Raw genomic sequence first — 25913 nt, forward strand, 5'->3', positions numbered from 1 at the left:
CTCCACCTGGTGTTTTCCTCTTTAAAAGGACGCCAGTCATATTGGACTAGCCCCCCCCCCCCCATCACGACCTCGTCTTAACTCGATGGCAGCTGCCGAAACCCTATTTCCAAGTAAAGTCACATTCCCAGGTACCGGGGTTATAAATTCAGCACATCTTCTGGAGGGACACAGCGCAACCCAGAACAGACCTTGGGCATGGAACTTTACCTCTCTGTGCCTCAGTTTCCTCACCCAGGAGGATGGGAAGGATTACGCACCAGCTTTGGGGGTCCATGGGAGGATTAAAAGAGCTCGGGTAGACCGAGTGCCTGGCCCTGTGGATGTCTGTTATCATCCTGGCCAACATGTCATGGCCCAGAGGGCCCTAAGCCCGTTGGGGAGCTGGGGTGTGGGCAGAGTCTGAGATGAAGGGGCCGCCTCGGTTCCGAGGGGCCTCAGCCATTTCTCCCCATTCCATCCTGCCTCCCCCCCCCTCCCCCCGACACACGCCCGCTGCTCTGTTCCTATCAAGCCTGTTTCCTGAGATGGCCCAGACTATTTCTTGTGTTGGCTGGTAAGGGCTTTCTCTCCCTGGACTATATTTAGCCTAAGAAATAGGCATGAGAACCCTCAGCTGCCACAGCACTGGAAAGGAAAAGCACAAAGCCAGTCATGCCTTCTGTCCAGCCCTGTTCTGCTGACTCCATTCTTTTTTCCAGAACCTTCTAGCAGCACAGCATCGGAACTTTGGGTGTTTCTGGGAAGAAAGGCAGGAGCTAGGAGCCCTGGCCTATTAATTGTCCCCAGAACCTGTCTGTGTCTGCGATGAATGCTGACTTTGTTTGTCTTATTTTCCTTTTTTTTTTTTTAATCGCGGTGAAATACACAGAACACAAAATTTACTATCTTCACCGTTTTTAAGTGTCCAGTTCCCCGGCATTAAGTACATCCTCATTGTTGGGCAGCCGTCGTCACCACCCATCTCCAGGACTCATTACGTCTTGCAAAGTGACACTCTGTCCCCACCGAACACTGACTCCCCACCCCCTCCCCCAGCCCCTGCCGACTTCCTGTCTCTGTGAATCTAGGGACCACACGAAGTAGAACCCTACAGCATTTGTGTTTTTATGACTGGCTTATTTCACCCAGCGTGGTGTCCTCAAGATTCATCCATGTTGTGCCATGGATCAGAATGTCCCCGCTTATACCTCCTCCCCAAAGGGTGCCCCATCAGGACCTCAAGCATCGTTGACTGGTTGGCCTGTTTTTGTGTTTCGTATAACGGAATCTTACATCCATGTTCCTTTGTGTCCGGCTTCCTTCGCTCGACACGCACTCTGTAAGGTTTCATGTGACAAGTGGCGGTCATTCATTGCATGCTGTGCCATTTATTTATCCTCTCTCTTGTTGTCGAGGGGGATTCAGATTATTTCCAGTTTGGGGCTATTGTGAAGATCGCCACTGTGAACAACCTTGTGTGTGCCTTTGGCTTACGCAGGTTCACGTTTCTGTTGGGTAACTATCCAGGACTCAGGAGGGGAATCTCCGGGTGGTCGTGCGGGGACGTGAGTAATTTCAGCGGCAGCTCCCAACCCATCTTCCAAAGTGGTTGGACCATGTGCTGTGGATTGAACCGTGTCCTCCCTCCTCCAGTTCATACATAGAAGTCCCAACCCCCAGCACCTGAGAATGTGACCTTAATTGGAAGTGGGGTCATTGTGGGAAGATGAGGTCATCAGGGGGGACCCCAATCCAGTATGACTGCTGGGGGAGGAGGTGGGGGAGGAATTTGGCCGCAGAGACAGACATGCACACGAGGAGGACGTCACGCGGAGGTGAGGGTGGGGACCACAACAATGCCTCTGCAAGCCAAGGAACCACTAAAGGCTGTTTTCAGTGAATCCCCAGACTCCAGGAGAGAGGCATGGGGCAGGTTCTCTCTGGAAGCCTCCAGAAGGAACCAGCCTGGTCGACACCCTGATCTTGAACGTCTGACCTCCAAGCACCGTGAGACAATAAATTTCCGTTGTTTTAGGCCACACAGTTGTGGTTCTTCGTTACCCAGACACAGGACCCTCATCCACCATGTCACCCTCCCATGAGCAGCGTGTGACGATTACAGATCCTCTAGGCTTTCCAGCACCTGGCCGTATGTGTCCTTCTCATTCGGGCCTTTCTGCTTGGTGGCAACAGCATTAGACGTGCTTTTAAAGGTGAGCTTTTAAAGCCACTCTTGGGGGCCCCACATTGTGCAGATGGCCCAGAGCTGATGAGCCACCCGAAAGCTCCTCTGCTCCGGCGGCTGATGCCAAGGCTTCTCCAGCACAGAGGTTAAGTCCATGGGCTCTGGGATCCAATCCCATGCTCGTCACCAGCTAGCTCCGTGACCTTGGGCTGGAACTTTTGTCTTTCTGGGCCTCAGTTTCCCCAGCCATAAAATGGGCATGATGATAAAATAGGGTATGCTGACTGACTAAGCTAATGGCTGATGTACTTAGAAGAGTGTCTGGCACGAGTAAGTACTCCATAAGCACTGCTTTTTTATATTTCTCTCTTTCTTTCTCTCTCTCTTCTGGATTTTCATCCCTTCCTTTTACTTCCTTCTTGGCACACTGTTCTGTTCTCCCAGAGAAGAATGTTCTACTTGTGCACTTCTCCCCACCTTGAAAACTGAGCTGGGCGCTTCCAGGAATATTTTTGAGATTGACATTGAGGCTGCAGGGCACAGAGGAGGGAGACATTTGAGGAAAAGGCTCACAGCCCTGTTGGTTGTCTTGGTGATTTAACCCGGGAGTCAGACTCTGCCTTCATGCACCCTCCTGGAAGGGAAAAGTGTGACTGTGTCAGAGAGGAGGAGGGAACCAGGGGTTCGTTTGTACATTTTGGTTGGGCTTTTTTTTTTTTTCTCTCTCCTCATGGATTTTGGTCTGGGAAGTTCTGAGTTTCATGCTGGTTCCTGAGTCCTGTGAGGGCTACATGATTAGGAGGGGGCTTTGTGCTTCTAATGATACCTCTCAGGTTTCCCCCACTAATTGATCCTGTGTTCTATTTCCTTGTCTGGGCTGCCAGAGCTCCAGGACTCCACAGGCCACGGACATCTGAGGGCAGAGGTCCCCCTTCTCCCACCTGTCAGGTCATACCTGAGTCCCACTGAACACTCACCCGCTTTCCCTCTCACCTCCCACAGAGCAACGATGCCTCAGGGAACACTTGGAACTGGTTGTACTTCATCCCCCTCATCATCATTGGCTCCTTTTTTATGCTGAACCTCGTGCTGGGTGTGCTGTCAGGGTAAGTGTCTGGTAATCTCCCCATCCCACTCCCCCTCACCATCTTCTGACCATAAAGAGGCCATCGAACCTTTGTTTTCATACTCCAGGCAGAGGCAGAGAGTAGGCTTCTTCCCTTGTCTTGGGTTAGCCAGAAAGTTATTAGCAAGTCAGGTACAGATGCACAGGCTGTGCACTGCTGACAGCATCCAGCAAAAGGACTCAAGGGGGCTGAAATCCGGTGCAACTCTGACTCACAACCCTGCACCCCTGGCATTGAGCAACCTCCACCCAGGAAAACGGAGCTTCTTTCCGATGCAGACCTCTCATTCAGAAGTCTTTCCCAGCACACAGCCCATCACACAAGAAAATTCTATAGAGCGTTACTGTCTATAATTAACATTAAAAAAAAAACCAGTAGATTGGGTTCTCCCCTTCCTGTTTTCCAAATGCAAAATCTCAACATACAGTCAAGCATGCATTTCCATGACGCATATTGTCCCGTACCCCCAAGATCGGGTATTGGATGTTTTGTGGGGTTTTTTGGCTTACTCATAAATAGATTTTCTTTTTCTCATCACAAGAAGTCTGGGGAGCGGCCTAGTGGCTCCACGGTGCCATCAGGGACCCCAGTTCCTTCTGGTTTTCTGCTCTGACGTCCTTACCAGGCAGAGGCTTTCAGTCTCGTGGATGCCTCATGGTCTGAAAGTGGCTGCCTCACACTCACAAGAGAGCCACCGCATGTTCCAAACACGAAGAGGAGGGAGGGGAAGGGGAAGGGGGGGCGGGGAGGGCACATATGAGGGAAGGGAGGCTGTGGCAGGAAATCAGCTTATGTCTCCTTGGCCTGACCTAAAAGAGGGCTTCTTCACCCGGGAGTGCAGAGAATGAGAAGGGGGTGTGCAGCCTTCGGTTTGACTTGTTTCTTCTAGCTGGGGTGCAGCTGTTGGATAATGTGGGAAGCTGGCAGAAACACCCCCATCCCTGTGGTGCTCTCCCAGAAGACCTGATTCCTCGTGTTAAAGTCCACTGCCCTCCTGGGGTTTTCGAACCCCTAAATACGCGCGCGCGCGCACACACACACACGCACACACACGCACCGTCCCTAAAACGTTTACAACGGCCACGCCCGGCTCTTTCCTGCTTCTGCAGGGAGTTTGCCAAAGAAAGGGAGCGGGTGGAGAACCGGCGGGCCTTTCTGAAACTGAGGAGGCAGCAGCAGATCGAACGGGAGCTCAACGGGTACATGGAGTGGATCTCGAAAGCAGGTGAGGCCCATTCACCCTGGGGCCTGGGAACCATAATCCCCAGGCCCCGGAGCGCGCACGGAGGCATGCACGCGGCTTGAAGGTGGGTGAGGGGAGGGCCTGGGCGGGGGAGCAAAGAGGGCCCCTTGGGGCGCCTGGGTGGCGCAGTCGGTTAAGCGTCCGACTTCAGCCAGGTCACGATCTCGCGGTCCGTGAGTTCGAGCCCCGCGTCGGGCTCTGGGCTGATGGCTCGGAGCCTGGAGCCTGTTTCCGATTCTGTGTCTCCCTCTCTCTCTGCCCCTCCCCCGTTCATGCTCAGTCTCTCTCTGTCCCAAAAATAAATAAAAAAACGTTGAAAAAAAAAAGAAAAAAAAAAAAAAAGAGGGCCCCTGACCAAGGAGCCCCACTTCCCAGAGGCCGGAATCTGGGCTACGGCAGCGGGACTTCCGGGGTGAAGCCAGGATAGGACATGGCCTCCTCTGTTCCCGTCAACTTTAGTTTACGTCCCAGCCCTGCCGCCTCCTAGCAGCGTACCTCCCTTCCCGGTGCCTCGGTTTCTTGGGTGGTTCAATGGAGATGCGCTCACGCCTACCTTCCAGGGCTGTGGAGTGTGCAGTGAGGTAGTCCACGCAGCAGGCACGTGTTTATCGGCTCAGCCATTCCCGATGCTTATGGAGCACCCACTCTGTGTCAGGCGCCACTCTAGGCTCTGAGGATGTGACAGAACAAGAGATGGGGCTCCAACGTTCTAGTGAGGGAGACAGAAAAGAAACAAGTACGGACAACGCGGGGTGCTCCCCAGGGCCGAGGAGAAAAATAACGCAGCTTAGGAAGTAGAAAAGAGTCGGAGGAGGTGGGCTGGTCAGAGAGGATCTCTCTGAGGAGGTGATGTCCGAGCAGACCCGAAGGAAGCCGTGTGGATGTCTAGCGAAGGGTGTTCCAGGCGGAGGGGATGGCAGGTGCAAAGGTCCTGGGGTAAGGGCAGCGTTGAGTCATGGCAAAGAAGCCGGTGTGGCTGGAGCAGGGACACGCAGGGCAGATGGGGAGGAAAGGAGGGCAGAAGGCCTTATGAGGAAGCTGGGTCTCATGTTGAGGGACGTGGAGGCGGTGCTCGCTGGCTGGTTGAGCTGCCGCGATCAGCAAGAGGAGAGCGAAGGTGGCCGGGCAGACCCTTGCCCTTCCTGGTCCGAGGGAACGCGTCCCAGGAGAGCCCCGTAGACGCTGGAGCTTAACTCTGTGCTCTTCCTCCTCAGAAGAGGTGATCCTCGCCGAGGATGAAACCGACGGGGAGCAGAGGCATCCCTTTGATGGTAACTGCTCTGAACCTGGCTCAGGGGGTGGGGGGGTGGCTCCTGGGGGGAGACCAGAGCAGCCAGTGCTGGGGGAACAGGCTGTTTGGTTGTCAGGGGCCTCCAGGGGATGGACGTTCAGAGCCCAGGTGACACCAAGCACAAACACAAGACCAGGTCAGGACCAGGAGGATACAGGGAATGGCAGGAATCTGCGGCTTTCGGGAATTTCTGGACGTCGGCGCAGGTTTTTCGTGTTCTGGCCTGCCCTTTCTGCTTTAACCCCGTGCCTCAGTTTTCCGCATCCGTGAAATGGGCATTATGATAATACCTACCTCATCGGATAGTTTATGAAGATTACATTAATGCTTGCAAGTACAACGCCTACTTGACTCAAGGTCATGACTCACCATCTGTGTTTGCCGAATAAATAAATAGCCAAGAATCCGGCTTACTGTTCAGGACTGTGGTCTCACGGTTGGAAATTTCGGTGAGACAGAGCAAGGGCTTTGGATCGAAGATACCAGGCGAGAGCAGGAAGTAAAGGAGCTAGGGTTTATCTCGGAGGGTTACAAAATGGATTTTACTCTTTGCGGGGGAGGGGAAGAGGTGACCCACGGGGGTGTCTAAATCATTTTGTTGGAAGCGTGTGCCTGAACTCACTGTCCCCTGGAGAGCCCGTGGGGGAGGAGCAGAACCTAAATACTGAGCAAAGGGATCCGCAGTCCCGGCCGGCCTGGCGAGCGTACTAAAGGTCAAGGGTGGGCTGCCTTCATTAGGGGTCACTGTATATCCGGTCCCAGGCATCCCCCAGGGGCAGTGACAACGGAGAGCCCAGACCTCAGTCTCTAAAGTCAGACTGAACAGGACGTGGTTCTCGTCTTGACCCCTTGGGCAAAGTCATGTAACCCCTCCCCCCCGAGCCTCGGTCTCCCTGTCTGCAAAATGGGCATATTCTTCCCTCCCACCAAACCGGGTTGCCGTGAGGGTTAAACCCAACACCCCGCAGAGCATCCCTGACAGAACAACACCTGGGGCCGAGGACGCAGGGGCGCCGAGGTGTGGTTCCAGTGTCCAAAAGGGTAACGTCTTTTTCTCTTGCCATGTTTCCATTGTTGGAGCTCTGCGGAGAGCCACCATAAAGAAAAGCAAGACCGACCTGCTCAACCCCGAGGAGGCCGAGGACCAGCTGGCCGACATCGCCTCCGTGGGTGAGTCTGTCCAGCGGCATCCTGGCGCTCGGTTGTCACCGATGGCGCCAGAGATGCGCGCTGAAGGCCTGGGACCCTCCAGGCCTGCCCTTGGATCCCTCCTCTGCCCCTTGCCACCTTTGTCTCCTGGAGGAGGTGACGCGATTATGGGAATAACAGCGGCGCCTCTCTCCTGATACCTACCGTTCGTGGAGCTTAAACTAAATAATCCACAGTAAACATTCAGAAGGGCGCCCGGCACAGCATAAGCTCCCAGTAATGATATTACGATTCGTCAGCACTCACGGAGGGGCTGCTCTTACGAAGGGCCGGCTGTGAATAGGATGGGAAACCAAATCCCGACCCGCGTGGGCCTTGCGGTCCAGGGCAGGACGCAGAGGTTAAACAGGTAGTTCCCGAAATAAGCCTGTCGTGATCGTAGCGCTGCTGAGGAGACGCCCCGGGTTTGGCGTGCTCTGGAAGAATGGGGGGTGGTCAGGGAAGGCTTCTCGGAGGAGGCGACATTGAAGCTGAGGACTGCAGGATGAGTATAGGAGTTGGCCGTGGCCGTGAAAGCAGAGAGAGCCAGGCGGAAGGCTGTGCTCGGTCTGTTGCTGTTGGTTCTTGCCAAGGGCAGAGCCTGGGGAGGAGGGGACATTTGCTCTTTCCCTGCGCGCCCCTGCTGATTGAGACTGTGTTGCTTCCGACCTTCTCCGGAGAGACTAGATTATATTTTGAACAAAAAATTTTTTTCTTTGAGAGAGAGAGAGAGAGAGAGAGACAGAGCAAGCGGGAGAGGGGGGCAGAGAGAGAGAGGGAGAGAGAGAGAATCCCAAGCAGGCCCCATGCTGTCGGCACAGAGCCCGATGTGGGACTCAAACTCACGAACCTGAGCCCAAACCAACCTGAGTCAGGCGCTCAACCGACTGAGGCACCCGGGCGCCCTGAAGTGGGTTTTTAAACATTCCAGTAATGAAAGTGGGAGAGCATCCAGGCAGGGGAAGTAACACATGACCTTGCGGGGAGAAAGCCTTTAAAGGGAGGGAGGGGAGGAAGGAAGGGGAGAAGGGAATTTAATATATACACGTGGTTCTGATCCACGGGCACCAACTATTCCATACGCTGCTGTTTTCGCTCCCCCCTGGTGTTTGACCTTGTGCGCTGGGTTTTGACATCATTTCCACTGCAGTCCCATCCTCCCGGAGGGTGGCGCCCCCGTACTTGTTTGCTTAGCCGTGGCTCTGTCCTATGGTGTTGGAGTTTCCAGTGTTTTGCCCCTCCAGAGGAGCACCACCGCGAGCATTTATGTTCAATTACTGCCCCCACCCTTTGGGCGTGTTTCCTTGGGGATAATTACAGGATCAAAGATATCAACAGCTTTTCAACGCATTATTCACAGAGCCCTTCTGGGTTTCAGAAACACCGACCCCATGTATAAACCTGCCAAGCACTCATACGTTCAACGGATTCCCCCCTCCCCAGCCACTGCGTATTGCCCATTTAATTCCCTTTCCCAGCTAAGTAGGTCTGTAATGATACCTTCAAGCTCGTTTCAATTTGCATTTTTAAGTTCTAGCCACAACCCTCTTTTGCCTTGTAATGCTGAGCTAGACCTGTTTCGACTTGTGGGTGCATCTGTGTCCCTCCTCCCGCAGCAAGTTCAGGAACGGGAGCACTCCCACCAGTGCTCTGTGTGTTTGATCCGTCAGTCTGGCTCACACACCAAAAGATTGGCATACTCAAGTTAGGATCGCCTCTGTGGATAAGATTGGGTACCTGCTCCCCACTGATGGAGAGGTTATTTTTCATCAGTCATCCTAGAAAAGATGGAAAAGTGATACTACCCAATGTTGGCAAGGATGTGGGGAAATGGGCATTGTCGTGTGCTGAGCGTAGGAGTTTGGTTTGCACGGTTTCCACCGTGTGGTTGGGTATTATTTAACTGTAGATGTTTCTATTCTTTGACCCGGCATTTCTGCTGCAAAAATAGTTCTTCCACGCGTGCAAAAGATCGATGCCTCTTCTCAACAGCGTTGTCTCTGGTGTTCAAAAAAGCGAGAACCGAAAGAGCCCGGCTGGCTCTGTCGGTAGAGCGTGCAACTCTTGATCTTGGGGTGGTGAGTTGGAGCCCCGTGTTGGGTAGAGAGATGACTTAAAATCTTTTAAGCGAAAACACACACAAGAAAATAAAGTGAAAACCAGAGACAACCCACATGCCCAGAAATGGGGAGATGACTGAAGAAATTGCAGTATTTACATACGATGGACTGTTACGCAGCCAGGAAAAAGAACATGGCTGCTGCTCGCATGGAAAGATGTTTGAAAGCGATTTCTCAGTGAAAAAAGCAAACAGCACAGCATTATATAAAATGTATGATCCCATTGCAAGAACAATATTAAGTATGAGAGGTACTTAAAAGTGTGAGGGATTTTCTTTCACTTTCTACACGGAGTGACGGGCGTTTCTTTTGAAATCAGAAAAGTAATTAACTACGGTTAAAGTTACTTAAAAGCAACACAGACTGGGGGCGCCTGGGTGGCTCAATCAGTTGCGTGTCTGACTCTCGATCTCGGCTCAGGTCACGATCTCAGGGTCGCGAGACTGAGCCCCGAGTTGGTCTCTGTGCTGACAGTGTGGAGCCTGCTTGGGATTCTCTCTCTGTCTCTGTCTCTGTCTCTCTCTCCCTCTGCCCCTCGCCACCCTGTGCTCTCGCTGTCTTTTAAAAAATTAATTAAGTACGTAAGCAAGTAGGTAAAAAATATTTTAAAAAAAAGCAATGAGAGACTGATCATGAGGACTCTGATAGCTGTACAGGCTGGGAAGAATTTGATGGAAAGCAGAGAAAGCTTCACGGAGGAGGCGTTTGTTGTTTTGTTTTTTGGTTTTGGTTTTTGAAAAAAATGTTTTTAATGTTCATTTAATTTTTGAAAGAGAGATGGGGCGCCTGGGTGGTGCAGTCGGTTAAGCGTCCGACTTCAGCCAGATCACGATCTCGCGGTCCGTGAGTTCGAGCCCCGCGTCAGGCTCTGGGCTGATGGCTCGGAGCCTGGAGCCTGTTTCCGATTCTGTGTCTCCCTCTCTCTCTGCCCCTCCCCCATTCATGCTCTGTCTCTCTCTGTCCCAAAAATAAAAATAAAAAACGTTGAAAAAAAAAAATTAAAAAAAAAATTAATTAAGTACGTAAGCAAGTAGGTAAAAAATATTTTAAAAAAAAGCAACGAGAGACTGATCATGAGGACTCTGATAGCTGTACAGGCTGGGAAGAATTTGGTGGAAAGCAGAGAAAGCTTCACGGAGGAGGCGTTTGTTGTTTTGTTTTTTGGTTTTGGTTTTTGAAAAAAATGTTTTTAATGTTCATTTAATTTTTGAAAGAGAGAGAGAGAGAGAGACAGAGCGTGAGCACGGGGGAGGCAGGGAGAGAAGGAGACCCAGAATCCAAAGCAGACTCCAGGCCCCGAGCCGCCAGCACAGAGCCCGACGCGGGGCTCGAACCCACGAGCCGTGAGATCGTGACCTGAGCTGAAGTCCACCGCGTGAGCGACTGAGCCACCCAGGCGCCCCAGGAGGGGTTTGTTTCTAAGCTGGGCTTTCTGTGGAACGGGGAGAGAGCATCCATTTGCGACGGCTGCCGTAATAAAATAGCATAGGCTTGGGGGGCTTAACAGCAGAAATCTAGTTTCTCACAGTTCTGGAGACTGGAGTTCCTAGCTCAAGGCGTCCATCAGGGTTGGCTGCTTCTGAGGCCTCCCTCCAAGGCTGTAGACCAGGCTGATAGACCCCTCCCTGTGTCTTCACACGGTCTTTCCTGATCTCTTCTTACAAGGACCCCAGTCAGTATCGGATTAGGGCCCACCTACAGGACCTGAGTTTGCATTATAATTCGCTCGTTAAAGAACCTAGCTCCTGGGGCGCCTGGGTGGCGCAGTCGGTTAAGCGGCCGACTTCAGCCAGGTCACGATCTCGCGGTCCGGGAGTTCGAGCCCCGCGTCGGGCTCTGGGCTGATGGCTCAGAGCCTGGAGCCTGTTTCCGATTCTGTGTCTCCCTCTCTCTCTGCCCCTCCCCCGTTCATGCTCTGTCTCTCTCTGTCCCAAAAATAAAATAAATAAACGTTGAAAAAAAAAATTTTTAAAAATAAAAAAATAAAAAAAAAAAATAAAGAACCTAGCTCCAAATAGGCTCACATTCCGAGGTACTAGGGGATAAGACTCCGGCATATGAATCTGGGGGATCCAGGTGAGTACATAACAGGGGGGCCAGCCAAGAAGCCATGAGAGAGACTCACAGATGGTTTGCCCGTGGGAGACCCTGCTCGTGAATTGGTGGCCGACGTAAGAGACCTTGCTCCTTGGAGAATGCAGTTCCAGGCTGGTGTGGGATAAGCACGTGATAAGGGGAACGACGGGAAACCAGAGTAGGAAGCGGTCGGACTAAGAGCCATGGCTGTCCCGTGCCCTTTCTGTTAACAGAGCAGGCGACGTTCAGCTCTCCAGACGGGTCCCAGACGTAGGCCAGGGGCTCGGTGTCCCCGGACCAGGTTTGCCCCGGGCAAACCCACCAAACTCCAGCCCCTTTGCCTGATGGCTCAGAAACGCACAGGAAGGGGCCCCCGCTCCAGCCAGTACCCCAAAGGACACCTCTGGAATTCCCGTTCTGACCAGGAAATGACTTGACTTGCGTTCCGTAAGTGAGACCAGCTGAGCGTTTCGGAATGAGGCCGGAGCCGTGCGTCTGCCGTCGAACCCTGGACCGCAGCGAGCACAGCCTTGCGCAGTTGGTGTTTCTCCCGCGCGGTCCAGTCAGCCGATGAGCGCCTCACAAAGCCGTCTCGTCTGCAGCTGACGAACATACTGCTGAATTCTGGAATTTGAGTCATCTATAGGAAAAGCTGAGCCGTGAATGGAAGCTGCCATCACAACCAGCTCTTCAGGAAAATCAGATTCCTTTTAGATGACTTTTGATCGGAAGCTCTGTGCGGGCTATATCCGTCGGCCAGGGCCGCGTAACATAGTGTCAAAACTGGGCAGCTCGAAGCAATCCTTGGCAATCCCCGGCGTCTGTGTGCATCACCAGACTCCGGCCTCTGTTGCCACACGCTTTTCTCCTTGTGCACCTGTGTGGCTCTTCTCCTCTTATAAGGACACCAGTCACCGGATTTAGGACCCACCCTGATCGAGTTGGGCCACATCTTCACTTGATGACATCCACGGAGACCCTTAACTTCCAAGTAAGGTCATGTTCACAGATCCCAGGGGTTAGGACTGGAACACGTCTCTCTGAGGGGCACAATTCAACCCGCAGCTTGGGCAGGACCTGTTTCAACTTATGGACGATTTCAGGGGCATGTAAAGTGCCCCAAGTCCCCATCTTAAGCCTTGGTGGTGACAGGCTTCTGTCCTCATGGCAGGACATTCCAGACCGCTACTGGTCACCTGTGGCTCTTGATCCCTTGGGCAGAGCCAGTGTGAGCAAAGAGGTGCTTCATTCTTCTAACACATCAGATTTAGAAGTCTTAGCCCAAGAAAAAGAGTGTGAAACGTCTCTTTAACGTATTTCTATACTGATGCCGTGTTGAAATGATAATGTTTTGGATCTGTTGGGTTCCATAAAATCTCTTATTAAATTTTTTTTAATGTTTATTTATTTTATTTATTTTTTTTTTTAATTTTTTTTTTCAACGTTTATTTATTTTGGGGACAGAGAGAGATAGAGCATGAACGGGGGAGGGGCAGAGAGAGAGGGAGACACAGAATCGGAAACAGGCTCCAGGCTCTGAGCCATCAGCCCAGAGCCTGACGCGGGGCTCGAACTCACGGACCGCGAGATCGTGACCTGGCTGACGTCAGACGCTTAACCGACTGCGCCACCCAGGCGCCCCTAATGTTTATTTATTTTAGAGAGAGAGAGAGACAGAGCACAAGCGGGGTGGGGGAGGCAGAGAGAGAGGGAGACACAGAATCCCAAGCAGACTTCAGGCTCTGAGCCATCAGCACAGAGCCCCACGGAGGGCTCGAACCCATGAACCGTGGGATCGTGACCTGAGCTGAAGTCGGACGCTTAACCGACGGAGCCATCCAGGCGCCCTGTCTTATGAAAATATTTGTAAAATCTAAGAATTGCCTGCAGTTGCCATTCCAGACCACAGAGAAAAGCTAGAGACAAGAATGTATAGAGAAGGGGAGAGTGGGTCCAAGTGAGTGTGAGATACAATCCAGGTGATACACAGCTAGCAGGGACCTAGCACGTAGTAGGTGTTCAGTTAACATGCACTTCCCTTTTGCTTCCCAGTGGGTGCTGTGCTTGTGGGATATGTCTCCGGGCCAGTGATCAGGAAAGACTTGCTCGATAAATTGGCACATGAACTCGGTCTTCACTGGAGCACTGGGGGTTCTAGTAGAAGATTATGATGGCCATGGTTGGCCAGCACGGGGCTAAGGCGTATTCTCCCAGCGGCCCTGTGAGTGGGCAGTGTGGTTGTCCCGGTTTACAAACGGAGGCACTGAGGCCCCAAGATGCGAGGTGTCTTGGCCAAGGTCACCTGCTGGTTGGCAATGGAACGGGTTTTCGGTGGGGCTCCAGCAGGAGTGGGGGGTGGGGAGCCTCCCGCCCACTGTGACTGAGCTCTCCCTCCTCCTCCCCACGGAGCATCCCAACCTGACCTGAGACCTTCAAAAGTCTCAACTCTTTGTCATGCCCTATGGACGCCTGCGGATCCCACGTCTTTGGGAGCTGCCAGACATGCCCCAACTGAGAAGGGGCCGTGAGGAGCCCCGCTGGGGTTCTCAACGGCTGTGAGGTCAGGCAGGCGACGGACATGAGGGAGAGAGGGTCCCGCCACCAGGGCTGGCCAGCTGCCGCCGAGGGGGCATGTGTGTTTAAAATTTTGTGCGTGGGAAGGGAGTGGTGCCCTGGGAGACGTTTGCCGCGTCCCATGCTGGTCGGATGCTGCTGATGCACCTGCTGGGTGGACGAATGAGTGAATGGACAAATCAACCAATGAGCGCATGAATCGATGAACAAGCTGGTGAACAGGGGAAAGAATGAATGAGCCAAAGAACAGTCAGCCAACAAACGAATGCCCTGGAAGGGGCTCAAGAAGAGATCATTTAGAAGATAGGAGCTGCGAACCTTCCCCTAAACCTGTCCGCTCTCAGTGCGTGGCATCTCGGTCCCTCCAGGGGCTCAGGCCAAAGACCTTGGCTCCTCTGTCTCTCTCACACCCACACTCGGCCAGCAGCAGGCGTTGAAATCTCCCTGAAGTAACACATCCCCAGTCTGCCCACTCTTCTGCCTTCCCAGCCACCGTGGAGTCCAGCCGTCATTATTGCTGGCCTGGACCAATGCAGTCACCTCCCTCTTCTTGCCCTGGCCTTCCAGACTGTTCCCCCCCCCCGCCCTGCAGCAGCTAGAGGGCGCTTGTGAGCAGCTGAGTCAGTTCTCCCCACGGTCCCGCAAAGCCCCGCTCATTCCGCAGGGTCCCCACCCTACCTTCAGCTCCTCCTCGTCTCCCCCTCATCTTCTCCACTCCAGCCATACTGGTTTCCTTATGCCATTCCCCAGATAGGTCAGGCAGGCATATTTCTGCCTCAGGACCTTTGCATTTACTGTTTCCTCTGCCCACAAATACTAAGGGGGCTTAAACCAATGCCTTCACCTTGACCGCTTGGCTTGAATATGGCAGCCTGCCCCATGGTCCCTCCTGAGGCTCCCCAGCCCCTTACACTACTGTCCTTTTTCTTTTTGCCAAAGCACATTGCACCTTCCATCACACTATTACTTTTTTTTTTTTTTTTTTTTTACCATATTTGCTCTCTCTCTCCCCAAATGGAGATTAGTCCCAGGAAGGCAGGGCTCTGCTAACTAGAGTGTCCTAAACACCTGGAGTAGAGCCTGGCACACAGTAGATGCTCCACAAGTAAAAGCGTATGCAGGCAGATTCTTTGCTGCTCACGTCTAAAGTGAAGTGTCCACGGAAACTAAATGTCCTAGCCACACCTCTTCCTGGAGGCTTTCCAGGAGTTCTCCCTGCAGCGAGGGTCCTGAGCAGAAGCTCCTTCCTCATTCCCCCACCGTGGCATGACCCCCAGAGCCATCAGATGCGGCAGGAGAGAGAGACGCAGGAGGTTGGCATCATCAGTGGAGAGCCATCTGTCTCCCCGTGACATCCAGAGCTCTCGTTGGTCGTTTGCGATACTATGATCTTTGCCTTCCTGTAAGCTCCAGTTCTGGAACGCTACGTCCCTGGGTCATGGTGGATTCCCCCGGGGGGGCTAGACGGCTCGCCCGGGAAGCTGATGGATCCCCTGGCCGGATTCTGTGCCGGGGCCGCGCGGCGGTTAATTTCCTCCACAGGAACGCCCTGACCTTCTCCGTCCTCTCCTCGGCAGGGTCTCCCTTCGCCCGAGCCAGCATTAAAAGTGCCAAGCTGGAGAACTCGACTTTTTTTCACAAAAAGGAGAGGAGGATGCGTTTCTACATCCGCCGCATGGTCAAAACTCAGGCCTTCTACTGGACTGTGCTCAGTCTGGTAGCCCTCAACACTCTGTGTGTCGCTATTGTTCACTACAACCAGCCCGAGTGGCTCTCCGACTTCCTCTGTGAGTACCGCCCGGCCCCGCCCCTGCCCACTCCCGCTCCCTTCCTCACACCCTTTCCCACTTGTGGTGCCGCGTGTTCCTTCCTTAGCCCTTGTTGAATCTGCCCTTTGACGTGGACGTGTTTGCAGCTGCACCTCAATGAGTCTTTGGGCCTGAGGGCTGGAAGCTGGAATTCAGGCCACCAAATACTTCTGTGATACTTTTTTTTAATTTTTTAACGTTTATTTATTCTTTGAGAGAGAGAGAGAGAACGGGCAGGGGAGGGGCAGAGAGAGGGAGACACAGGAATCCCAAGCGGGCTCCAGGCTCCGAGCTGTCAGCGCAGAGCCCACTGCGGGGCTCGAACTCACAAACCGCAAGATCGTGACCTGAGCCGAAGTCGGATATTTAACTGACTGAGCCACCCTGGTGCCCCTGTGATGCTTTTTAAAAGAGAGGCATAAGGGTGCTGGTGAAGGGGGCATTGGAAGAGAGACAGAAAGGGGTAGAGACCACAGGACAGCCAGATGGAGACAGAAACACACATGCAATTAACAGGTAATATCTCTGGGGATGTTAAAATGAGTGATTTGTGGTTGAGAGAGGGGGATGCTTTAGGGGCAAAGAGTGGCCCTTATGTTGTCCCCATTTGCTTGTTTCTGACACTCCCTGCTTCTCCCCTCTTCTTTCAAACCTTCTTCTTCCCGCCCCCCCCCCCCCACTTTCCTCTCTAGCCCTTTATGACCTCCTTATATCCGGGATTCATTCCTAGAAGATCTGCCCCAACAACTATGAGAACATCTGGCTCCTTCAATGGCTACCAGGACCCCTAAGGCCTTGCCTTTCTGGGCCTATTCCAGATTCCAGGAGTTAGCATGTGATAGTATCAGAATTGATGGCCAGGAGGGGGTGAGGAGAAGCAGTGAGAGGTGGGGAGACCTCTGACCGCGATTTAAAAAATAAAGAGCTCTGAGAAATCAATAAGAGTAGTGTCTGGCGGTGGGGAAGGCAAGCGCATACCCTGGCTCTGGCCTGTGGGCCCCGAGTGAGGATTTCCCAACACCGTTTGCCTGCTGGCTGCCCTCCACCTGCATCTACTGGCCTGACTTAGGTTCGTAGCTTCTTGCCCCGTCTGGCCTGGTTCGGGGTTGACCCAGACAGCCACTGGAGACAGTCGAGTCTTCAGCCTAGAGAGGCCTAGGAGCCTGGTCCAGGTCATTATTTCCTTGTAACCCTTACTGTTCTCTGTCACATTGGTTGACCCCTCAGGACACTCCCCAGGGGCCAGCTCTCCTTCTGAGAGCCCTGACCTAGTTCCAACCCTCGTAATTGCATTTGGTCCCCGTGGAGTCTTACAAATGAGGACTCTTTACTTCTTGTTTTAATCTCCTCTGGTAGTCTATTTTTAATCTCCCATATTCTCCACACTAATCACTTTGCTCTGTCTGTCCTGGTTCAGGAACAGAGAGTTGGGACTCCCTGTCCTGGGCTCCTGTGTCTGTAAAGGTCCTCTAGTTATCCCCATTTGAGGAAAAGGAGACACAGAGAGGTTAAGTAACTTGCCCAGGAACACACAGCTAGTAAGTGACAAAGCCAGGATTTGAACCCGGAATCCAAACTGTGACTAATGACAGATCCCTGCCCTGGTCACCAGATGACCTGGGTTCTCAGTGCCCACTCTGCTCCTAACTCATCGTGTGACCCCGGACAAGTCACTACCGACAGCCAGCCATCAGCGGAAAGCGTCTTCGTTTATAAAGCACCCTTTTTATTTTATTTGCCACAAAGAAAGAAAGCAGGGCTACTATCTTAAACGAGGACATGTCGATTTGAAGATACACCCCAATTTCCCAGATGTCAAACTGAACAAAAGCGTGTGTCTTAGAATCCGTGAGGTGTGGTCGTTTCTCGGGGTCTCAGATTTCTCATCTGGAAATTGGGTTTATTGGGCCCTGAAAGTTCTTCCCGACCCTCCCGGGCTACAGACAATTCTCTCAGGTCTTGTGCATTGCCAGCAACCAGGTTGCCATGGTAACTAGGGAGCAGGTTTCCCAAAGTTGTTTCTGGTGGTTCTCGGAATGCACCAGAAGTTACAGCCAGATGTCCCTCGCTGATATTTTGGCCTGACGATTCCAGAGACCCTGGTTTCCCTCAGACACTAGGAGCTCCCTGGCGTCCAAAACACTAAGGGGAAGAAGATTCGGTCAGGAATGAGTGTGAAGGACCTTGACGGTTCAAACCACCTCTTAAAAGAATGATAAAAGAAACACCCTTGACTTTCTTTCTTTTTTTAATGTTTATTTATTTTTGAGGCGGGGAGGGGCAGAGAGAGAGGACAAGAGAATCCCAAGCAGTCTCTGCACTGCCCGCACAGAGCCCAACGCGGCACTCGGACCCACGGATCGTGAGATCGTGACCTGAGCCAAAATCGAGAGTCAGACACTTAACCGATTGAGCAACCCCAGCGCCCCAACACCCTTGGCTTTCAAACAGAATTAACTATGTGACCAAAACTGAAACTCTTGGAAGTTTGGGTCCTTTGTCTTCCTTTCTGTTTTCTTCTGCTCAGAAAGCCTCCTTACCCCACCAAGAAAGCTCTCTCGGAAAATGTCTTGAAATTAGCCATTTCTCTGCTGGTGCAAACAAATTCCCATATGTTACCTCTCCCCAGGGCGTTTGGACTATCATGCTTTCTTACCAAAGAACAAAAGTGCTTTACCTTGTCCAAGACTTTTAGACATCAACAAGACAGGATTCTACCGGGGGTGGGGGGGGGCATCAGATAGGTTTTCCAAGTTGGGAGAAGGGCCATATCTTAGATTGGTTACCCCTGAGTCTCCAACTAAGCCCCTGACACAAAGGTTACTAAAAGGACACCATTATGATTTCTCTTTCAGTTTCTCCTTTCGAGCTCAGGCGTGTAAAAGTGGACTTATCATAACTCTTAGATTATGGCATCCTGGGCTCATTGTTATTTTGTTAGTCGGGCAGTTTGTTCGTTCGTTCGTTCATTAGTTTTAAAACGTACTGGGGCGCCTGGGTGGCTCAGTCAGTTGAGCGTCCGACTTCGGCTCAGGTCATGATCTCGCGGTCCGTGAGTTCGAGCCCCGCGTCGGGCTCTGTGCTGACAGCTTGGAGTCTGGAGCCTGTTTCGGATTCTGTGTCTCCCTCTCTCTCTGACCCTCCCCCATTCATGCTCTGTCTCTCCGTGTCTCAAGAATGAATAAAACGTTAAAAAAAATTTTTTAAATAAAAAAATAAAACGTACTAAGCACACAGGAACCCACCAGCCAGCACAAAACCTGAGTCCTTGGCAAGGACCTGTGCCCAGCTGTTATCGTTGAACCAGAGCAAAAAAGTGCGTGGTGGAGAGCCATGGAACTTTCCCCACTCCTTTTTAAGATCGGCCAGGGGTTGGTGGGTTGGAGGGTGGGGGACAATTGTTGTTCCTCACTTTAACAGAGGAGAAACTGAGACCCGTGGAAAGGAAACTTGCATAATCTTTAGCCAAGGCCACCAACGACCCTCCTCTCTCCCTGCCTGCCAGGCCAGATGGATGGGGTTGTTATTAACAGGAAAGTCAGAGCCGCCTGGAACACCCCCCCCCCCCCCGCCACGCACTCCACAAACCTAACTTCCTTTCCATTCTCCCTCCTCTCCCTTCTAGACTATGCAGAATTCATTTTCTTAGGACTCTTTATGTCCGAAATGTTTATAAAAATGTACGGGCTTGGGACGCGGCCTTACTTCCACTCTTCCTTCAACTGCTTTGACTGTGGGGTAAGTACTCTCGTTGATAGGAAGTTCAACTCTCCGGCTCTGGCCAAGAACGGCTGATGCCTGGGCACATCAGAAAGGGAACAGTAGGGTCACGTCTGGACGTGAGAGACGCAGCCGAAGGCAGAAGGAATGAGAGGGCAATCCCAGATACCGGTGAGGACACAGAGGTTCCCAAACTTTTAGCCACTGCCAGCGGGAGGGAAACGTTCAGGCCCTCTTTCGTTTATAAAAGTTCCAAACCAAAGGACCCAATATCGCATGGCAGCAAAATGGAGAAATAAACTGTGGCACGGCCATATAACGGAATTCTCCACAGCAAGGAGAGGCGACCAGCCACAGACATTGACAAAAATCAGCCCGTAGAGCAGGATTCCGCTCCGCTCCCGTAAGATCAAAAGGATAAAAACTAGACGACTGTATGTTGGTTAAGGATGATGCTTGAGAACTTTCAAGGGGCAAGGACCTCAAAAAACGTTATGCTCAGTGAAAGAAGCCAGACCCAAAAGGTCACATACTGCATAATTCCATTTCTGTGAAAGGTCCAGAATAGACATATCCATAGAGACCAGAAGCAGGTAAGTGGTTGTGGGGAGGAGGAAGGAATGGGGAGTGACTGCTCATGGGGAGACAGGGTCTCTTGGGGGAGTGATGAAAATGTCTCAGAACTGCATAGAGGTGACACTGACACAACATTGTGAATGCGTGAAATGCCCACGGGTTCTGTGCTTCAAGTTGTTACTTTGACGTTCTGTGGGTTTCACTTCGATTTCTGAAAAAACGCAAGGAAATGGTTACTGCAGTACCCAGGGGCCCCTCGAGGCTTCTTGGGGTGGAGACCCTCACCCTGCTTCCGTGTGGGGGCATCTTGGTTGGGTTCCCGTAAGGTCCGGGGCCAGGGCACGGTTTCCAGGGCCCTGGACGCAAGACCAGGTTCTCTGCTCCAGGTTATCATCGGGAGCATCTTCGAGGTCATCTGGGCCGTCATAAAACCCGGCACATCCTTTGGAATCAGCGTGTTACGAGCCCTCAGGTTATTGCGTATTTTCAAAGTCACAAAGTAAGTCTCTGGAGCATCCCCCGGCATCCCAGCAGGGGCGGGGATGGGGACCGGGGTGGGGCCACCTCCAGCTTGTGGGGACGGGCGGGCTCAGCTGACCGGCCTGACCGCCCCTCCCCGACCCGGGCTCTGCTGGCAGGTACTGGGCATCACTCAGGAACCTGGTCGTCTCTCTTCTCAACTCCATGAAATCCATCATCAGCCTGTTGTTCCTCCTTTTCCTGTTCATCGTGGTCTTCGCCCTTTTGGGAATGCAACTCTTCGGCGGCCAGTAAGCGCTCAGCAGACTCCCTGACTTCCGCTTCCCCGGGGTCCCGTGCGGGGACAGAAGTGGGTCTGGTGCATCCAGAGACCCAGGCTCACCTCCATCCCGCAGACCGCCCCCCTTGTGGCTCCGGGAGCCCAGTGTATTCACCCAGATGGGCGGGGTCCTGGGTACCAGTCAGGGTGTCCTGGGGAACAGAGATGCTGGAGATGTTGCCCTGGAGACAGGATGCTGAGCTAAGTAAGCCCTCAGAGCACCCAGGGCAGGGCCAGCGTGAAATGCCTGTGTCCTCCCCGCAGGTTTAACTTCGATGAAGGGACTCCTCCTACCAATTTCGACACTTTTCCAGCAGCAATAATGACAGTGTTTCAGGTACGGTCTTCACCTGGCCCCCGTGGGCGGATACCTCTTAGTGCCAGAGACTGAAGCAACCATTCAGCATAGGAGGGGGGGTTCCTCAAATCGCTCTTCCCCCGCTTTGCCTCGTCCCGCTGTTTTAAAATACAGGTTTTAGGGGCGCCTGGGTGGCGCAGTCGGTTAAGCGTCCGACTTCAGCCAGGTCACGATCTCGCAGTCTGTGAGTTCGAGCCCCGCGTCGGGCTCTGGGCTGATGGCTCAGAGCCTGGAGCCTGTTTCCAATTCTGTGTCTCCCTCTCTCTCTGCCCCTCCCCCGTTCATGCTCTGTCTCTCTCTGTCCCAAAAATAAATAAACGTTGAAAAAAAAAAAATTAAAAAAAATAAAATACAGGTTTTAGAATTATTCAGGCACGGTGAGGCCAGCAGATCTCCGTGAGATTGCAACCTCAATCAACAATGGTGGGTAAATGCCATTGGAAAGGCAGTCTGTTGTACTTGGAGATCCCAAGAGAGGAAGTCCACAGTGGGCCACGCAGGGCCACGAGGGGGAGGTCAGGAGGCAGAGAAGGGGGAACATGAGCACAAGCCTTTATTGTGGTTTCTGCAGGAAGGATCCCGCGAGGCAGGGTAAGCAGATTTAGAAGTGGCTAGCTGGAGTGATTTCAGCGGGGCTCTGGGCGTGGGGGCCATCTCGGGTTAGCTGATGAGAAAGATCAGGGGACTGTGGGCCCCGAGTGTAAGAGCCCCATAGAGGAGGTGGTTGGTTTGCACTTGAAAAGTGCACACCGTGGGCAAGTTGGCCATTATGTCTAGGAATTAGCTGGCCCTGACCCCCTCCAGGGTCAACAAACCCCCGACCCCCACCAAGTCACAGCATCAGAATACAGAAAATGAGGCATGGTTACCACACCCATCCTCCCTGGATTAGGAGATGCCCCTGATCCCACATTCCAAGGCAAAGAGACCCTGGGCGCTCTCCCCAAACCAACTGCTGCTTCTGTGTGGGCACATGCCCTGAGGTTGGGGACTGACCTGGCTGGGACCACCAGAGCCTGGTGGGTTCTGTCTCTTTGTGGGGTGGGGGAGACAGGAAATCTATGGAAAATGTGACTTCACTTTCTCCTTCCCCGGGGAGGGCAGTTTCTAAAAGAGAATCCCTGGACAGGGGGTTAGAAAGGGAAACTAGCCATGAAGATTGTTGATGGTGGGTCTTGAGCACAGGGGTTCTTGTCTAAGGGGGGGGGGTCTGTCCCCCGAGGACACTTGGAAGTTCTAGAACCGTGGTTGGTTGTCACAGCCCTGGGGGAGTTAGGCTACAGGCACCTGTGTGCCCAGGACGGCCCCTTAACAGAGAATGACCCGGTCCCCAAATGTCAGCAGGGCCGAGGCTGAGAAACCCACATTAACGGGTTGACATTTTTGGAGTTGATTCACATTTAGTTTATCCTTGTGGAAATATTACAGAGGAGGGAAGTTGGATTTTTTTTTTTTTTTTTTTTTTTTTTTTTTTTTTAGTGAGCGTGTGGGTGACGCACGCCTGTCCCCTCAGTCCATCCCATAAGCATCAGGGAGACTTGTGTTTGCCAGCACCTGCCTCCCTGTGCCTGACACATTCTCCCGTCACTGGCACCCGCCCTGCCCCCAGGCACAGCAGGCCAGAAGGACCAGTGAATATGCGGCTTAAGCACCAGAAATTTATTTCTCGTATATCTGGAGGCTGGAAGTCCGTGAGCAAGGTGCCCGCGGGGTTGGTTCCTGGTTAGGACTTTCTTCCTGGTTTACAAATGGCCACCTTCCCACCGTGTCCTCACATGGCATGGAGATGGGGAGAGACAGAACAAGTTCTCTGGTGTCTCTTCTTATAAAGGCCCCAGTTCCCATGATGAGAGGCCCATCATCATGACCTCATCTAACCCTGATTACCCCCCATCCCCAAATACCGTCACATGAGCGTTTAGATCTTAAACGGACAGGGGCACCTGGGTGGCTCAGTTGGCTAAGTGTCCGACTTCCGCTCGGGTCCTGATCTCACAGCTGGGGAGTTCGGCTCAGGTGGTGATCTCACGGTCTGTGAGTTCGAGCCCCGCGTCGGGCTCTGTGCTGACAGCTCAGAGCCTGGAGCCCGCTTCGGATTCTGTGTCTCCCTCGCTCTCTGCCCCTCCCCTGCTCACGTTCTGTCTTTCTCTCTCTTTCGCTCTCAAAAACAAACATTAAAAAATATACATCTTAGAGCTTCAACCTATGAATTTAGGGGGGCACAGCCCCGTCTGTAGTGAATCCCCTGGTCACACGAGGCAGGACAGAGTTACGGAACGAGCTGTGACTCCCCCAGACGCACCTTTCCCTGGAAGCCAGGCCGAGAGCCCCTCAGGGCAGGGGTGGCCCCTCCCACGCCCCAAGAGCCACCCGCAGCCAAGGCGTCTCCGCGGGGGCCCGTGGCTGAGAGGGGTTGGCTGTGTGTTTCTCCGTCCCCTTTCAGATCCTGACGGGCGAAGACTGGAACGAGGTCATGTATGACGGTATCAAGTCTCAGGGGGGCGTGCAGGGCGGCATGGTCTTCTCCATCTACTTCATCGTGCTGACGCTCTTCGGGAACTGTATCCTCCGCGGGGCGGGGCCGGCGGGGGCGGGGCGGGGGCGGGGCTGGCGGAGCAGCCGGGCGGCGAGGGAGGGTCCTCGAGGCCCGGGTACCCGGGGTCGAGTGGTGGTGCTTTCCCTGACTCCAGCGCCTGCAGACACCCTCCTGAACGTGTTCTTAGCCATCGCGGTGGATAATTTGGCCAACGCCCAGGAGCTCACCAAGGTGGAGTTGGTGGCAGAATGCTTCTCCCTCGGGCAAAGTTACCGCCTGCTTGTGGCCGATCAGCGCTGTGCTGGGCGTGGGGTTGGAGACAGGGTCCGAGCTTTTGCCCTGGAGGCTCTGTTCCCAGGCAGAAGGAGCCCCCTCCCCCTGAAACAGTCTGTCGCTAATCAGGAGGATTCCACAGCAAAGAAGGTGGGGGGGCGTAAGGCTGCGGGGCTGCCACAGGAAACAGATGGCAGGCTCCACCCGAGGGCCCATTTATAGGGAGCGGGGAGCGTCAAGGGACCTCTCCAAGGAATGGCGCAGCCCCCAGGCCAGCAGGCACTGTCACCACCCCAGACCTGAAGGGATGGGACAGGTGGGAAAACCCACACAGGGGCCTGAGGCTCACCTCGTGGCCCCATGAGCTTGGGAGCTGGCCGGACGTCGTCCCCAAGTGACATCAGTAAAGAATTAGATGCTGCCGGTGCCAGGCATCGCTGTTCTCTCCCTTTTGCAGAAGGGGAAACTGAGGCTCAGAAAGGCAAAGTCACTGGCCCCAGATGGTATGATAATAGCAGCTACTATTCACAGTAGCACACTGTGCACGTCAGGTACTCGACACAGTTCTTGCTCTACAGTAAGTGCCCAACAAAGGGAGCAAAACTTCGTGTCAGATGCCTCTTAGAGCAGCCTTGGACTCCCTGGAACTCGGATGCGTCTCAGCTGGGCACAGAGGAGGCAACACTGCTTTCAGGAACACCGCTCACACCCTTGGGAGAGCCCACAAGCAGGGCTGCTGGGAATGGTTGTACAGGTTGCGCACTGCACAAAGGAAGCTGGCACCTTTTCTGCAATTTCAGAGGAGGGTGTTGGGAAACAGCCCCATCACATGAAGAGAACATGTGCAGAGTCTTCCTGTGAGCCCAGGAGGGCCCGGCCTGGGGCTTCCCTCCTCTTCACGGTCCCATCTCTAGTGCTTTGAGGTGTTCAGGACACGTTCGTGGAACTGAACCGAACTGAGCGGACGTTGCCCGTTGCCAAACCCTCCATCTGCTGGCCCTGGCAGGGGGGAGAGAGAGTTTCCCGGGCCCCTCTGACTGGCGGGGGGGGGGGGGGGGAAGAAACGGAAGGCTCTGCTGCCCCAAGCACACGGCCACGAGCCTGGTCACCATGGAGCTGGCTGGCTGGCTCCAGGGGCTAATCCAACCGTATGCTCATCCGAGTTCCAAGAGCCCGTCCTCAGGGGCTGTCACGGGGGAGAGGGTGCGCCGGGAGCATGGGAGAAGGGGAGAGAGAAAGGCAAGATCATCTATTTAGTAGGGACATTCTTCTCCAGACCAACTTGTTTCCTTCATTTATCCTGCAGGTATTTCTTGGGCATTTCATGAGGCAGGTACCCCGCTAAGCCCCTGATGTGTTGGTCTTATTGAATCTTCTCAGAAACCCCTGGAATCAAGTTCTCTGAGCCCCCCTTTTACAGATTGTGTCTTTCAAAAGCATTTCTTGAGCACCTTCTGTGAGCAGAGCCTGGTCTAAGAGCCAAGGATATGGCAGTGAACAAAAAGGCAGAAATCCCTGCCCTCGCGGGGCTGACATTCGGGAGGGAGAGACAGACACGAAATCAGTTTCTCAGGGGGTGAGAACTGCTCAGATGGGAGAGCCGGGGAGAGTGGAAATTTTAGGTGAGGATAGCTAGGCACCCAGAGGCGACGTTAACAGCGAGCGAAGGAGCTGGGATTTGAATCCACGTGGGTCCAGAACTTGTGCTCTGACCCACGTGTACTGTTGCTTAAGCCCGAGCGTGTTTGATACTCACCCAGGAGCTTGTTGAAAATGCAGATTCCACGGGGCCCAGCCCGGGGATTTTCGGGGGCGGGACCTGGGAACCTGCATCTGCAATGCCACTGAGGCAGGTGGTCCAGGGACCCAGCTCTGAGAAACGCTGGGTGAGATGCCAGAAGGAAAGGCCTTCTGAGAACGGGGTGGCTGGTCGGGGCCCACCTCTGTGTGGTCACTGACAGAGCGTCCTGACCTGACCGTTTCCGAGGTGGTTAAGGTTGCTTCTGGCCCCAGAGATCGCAGTGCAGGGGGAGAGGCACCCTGCCACGTAGCCCGAT

At 53.4% G+C, this 25913-nt stretch overlaps 1 protein-coding gene across 8 annotated transcripts in view; it reads left to right on the plus strand.

The window, feature by feature from the left end:
• CACNA1A (calcium voltage-gated channel subunit alpha1 A) overlaps window positions 1–25913 on the plus strand; it is a 287235-nt gene that overhangs the window by 184971 nt on the left and 76351 nt on the right. For 5 of the 8 annotated variants that reach the window (XM_086698924.1, XM_086698921.1, XM_086698919.1 and 2 more), the window contains 11 exons: window positions 3170–3273; window positions 4404–4519; window positions 5752–5806; window positions 6901–6998; window positions 15364–15573; window positions 19220–19332; window positions 20277–20389; window positions 20529–20660; window positions 20954–21026; window positions 23491–23608; window positions 23747–23814. In XM_086698924.1, coding sequence (XP_086555050.1) covers window positions 3170–3273; window positions 4404–4519; window positions 5752–5806; window positions 6901–6998; window positions 15364–15573; window positions 19220–19332; window positions 20277–20389; window positions 20529–20660; window positions 20954–21026; window positions 23491–23608; window positions 23747–23814 — 1200 coding nt within the window. Of the gene's footprint in view, window positions 1–3169; window positions 3274–4403; window positions 4520–5751; window positions 5809–6900; window positions 6999–15363; window positions 15574–19219; window positions 19333–20276; window positions 20390–20528; window positions 20661–20953; window positions 21027–23490; window positions 23609–23746; window positions 23815–25913 lie in introns of all 8 variants that reach the window. The other 3 variants (XM_086698925.1, XM_086698923.1, XM_086698922.1) reach the window with 1 other exon arrangement.

This window comes from Puma concolor, chromosome A2 (genome assembly GCF_028749965.1).
Source record: "Puma concolor isolate L17-30 chromosome A2, mPumCon1.1.hap2, whole genome shotgun sequence".
Classification (NCBI taxonomy): Eukaryota; Metazoa; Chordata; class Mammalia; order Carnivora; family Felidae; genus Puma; species Puma concolor.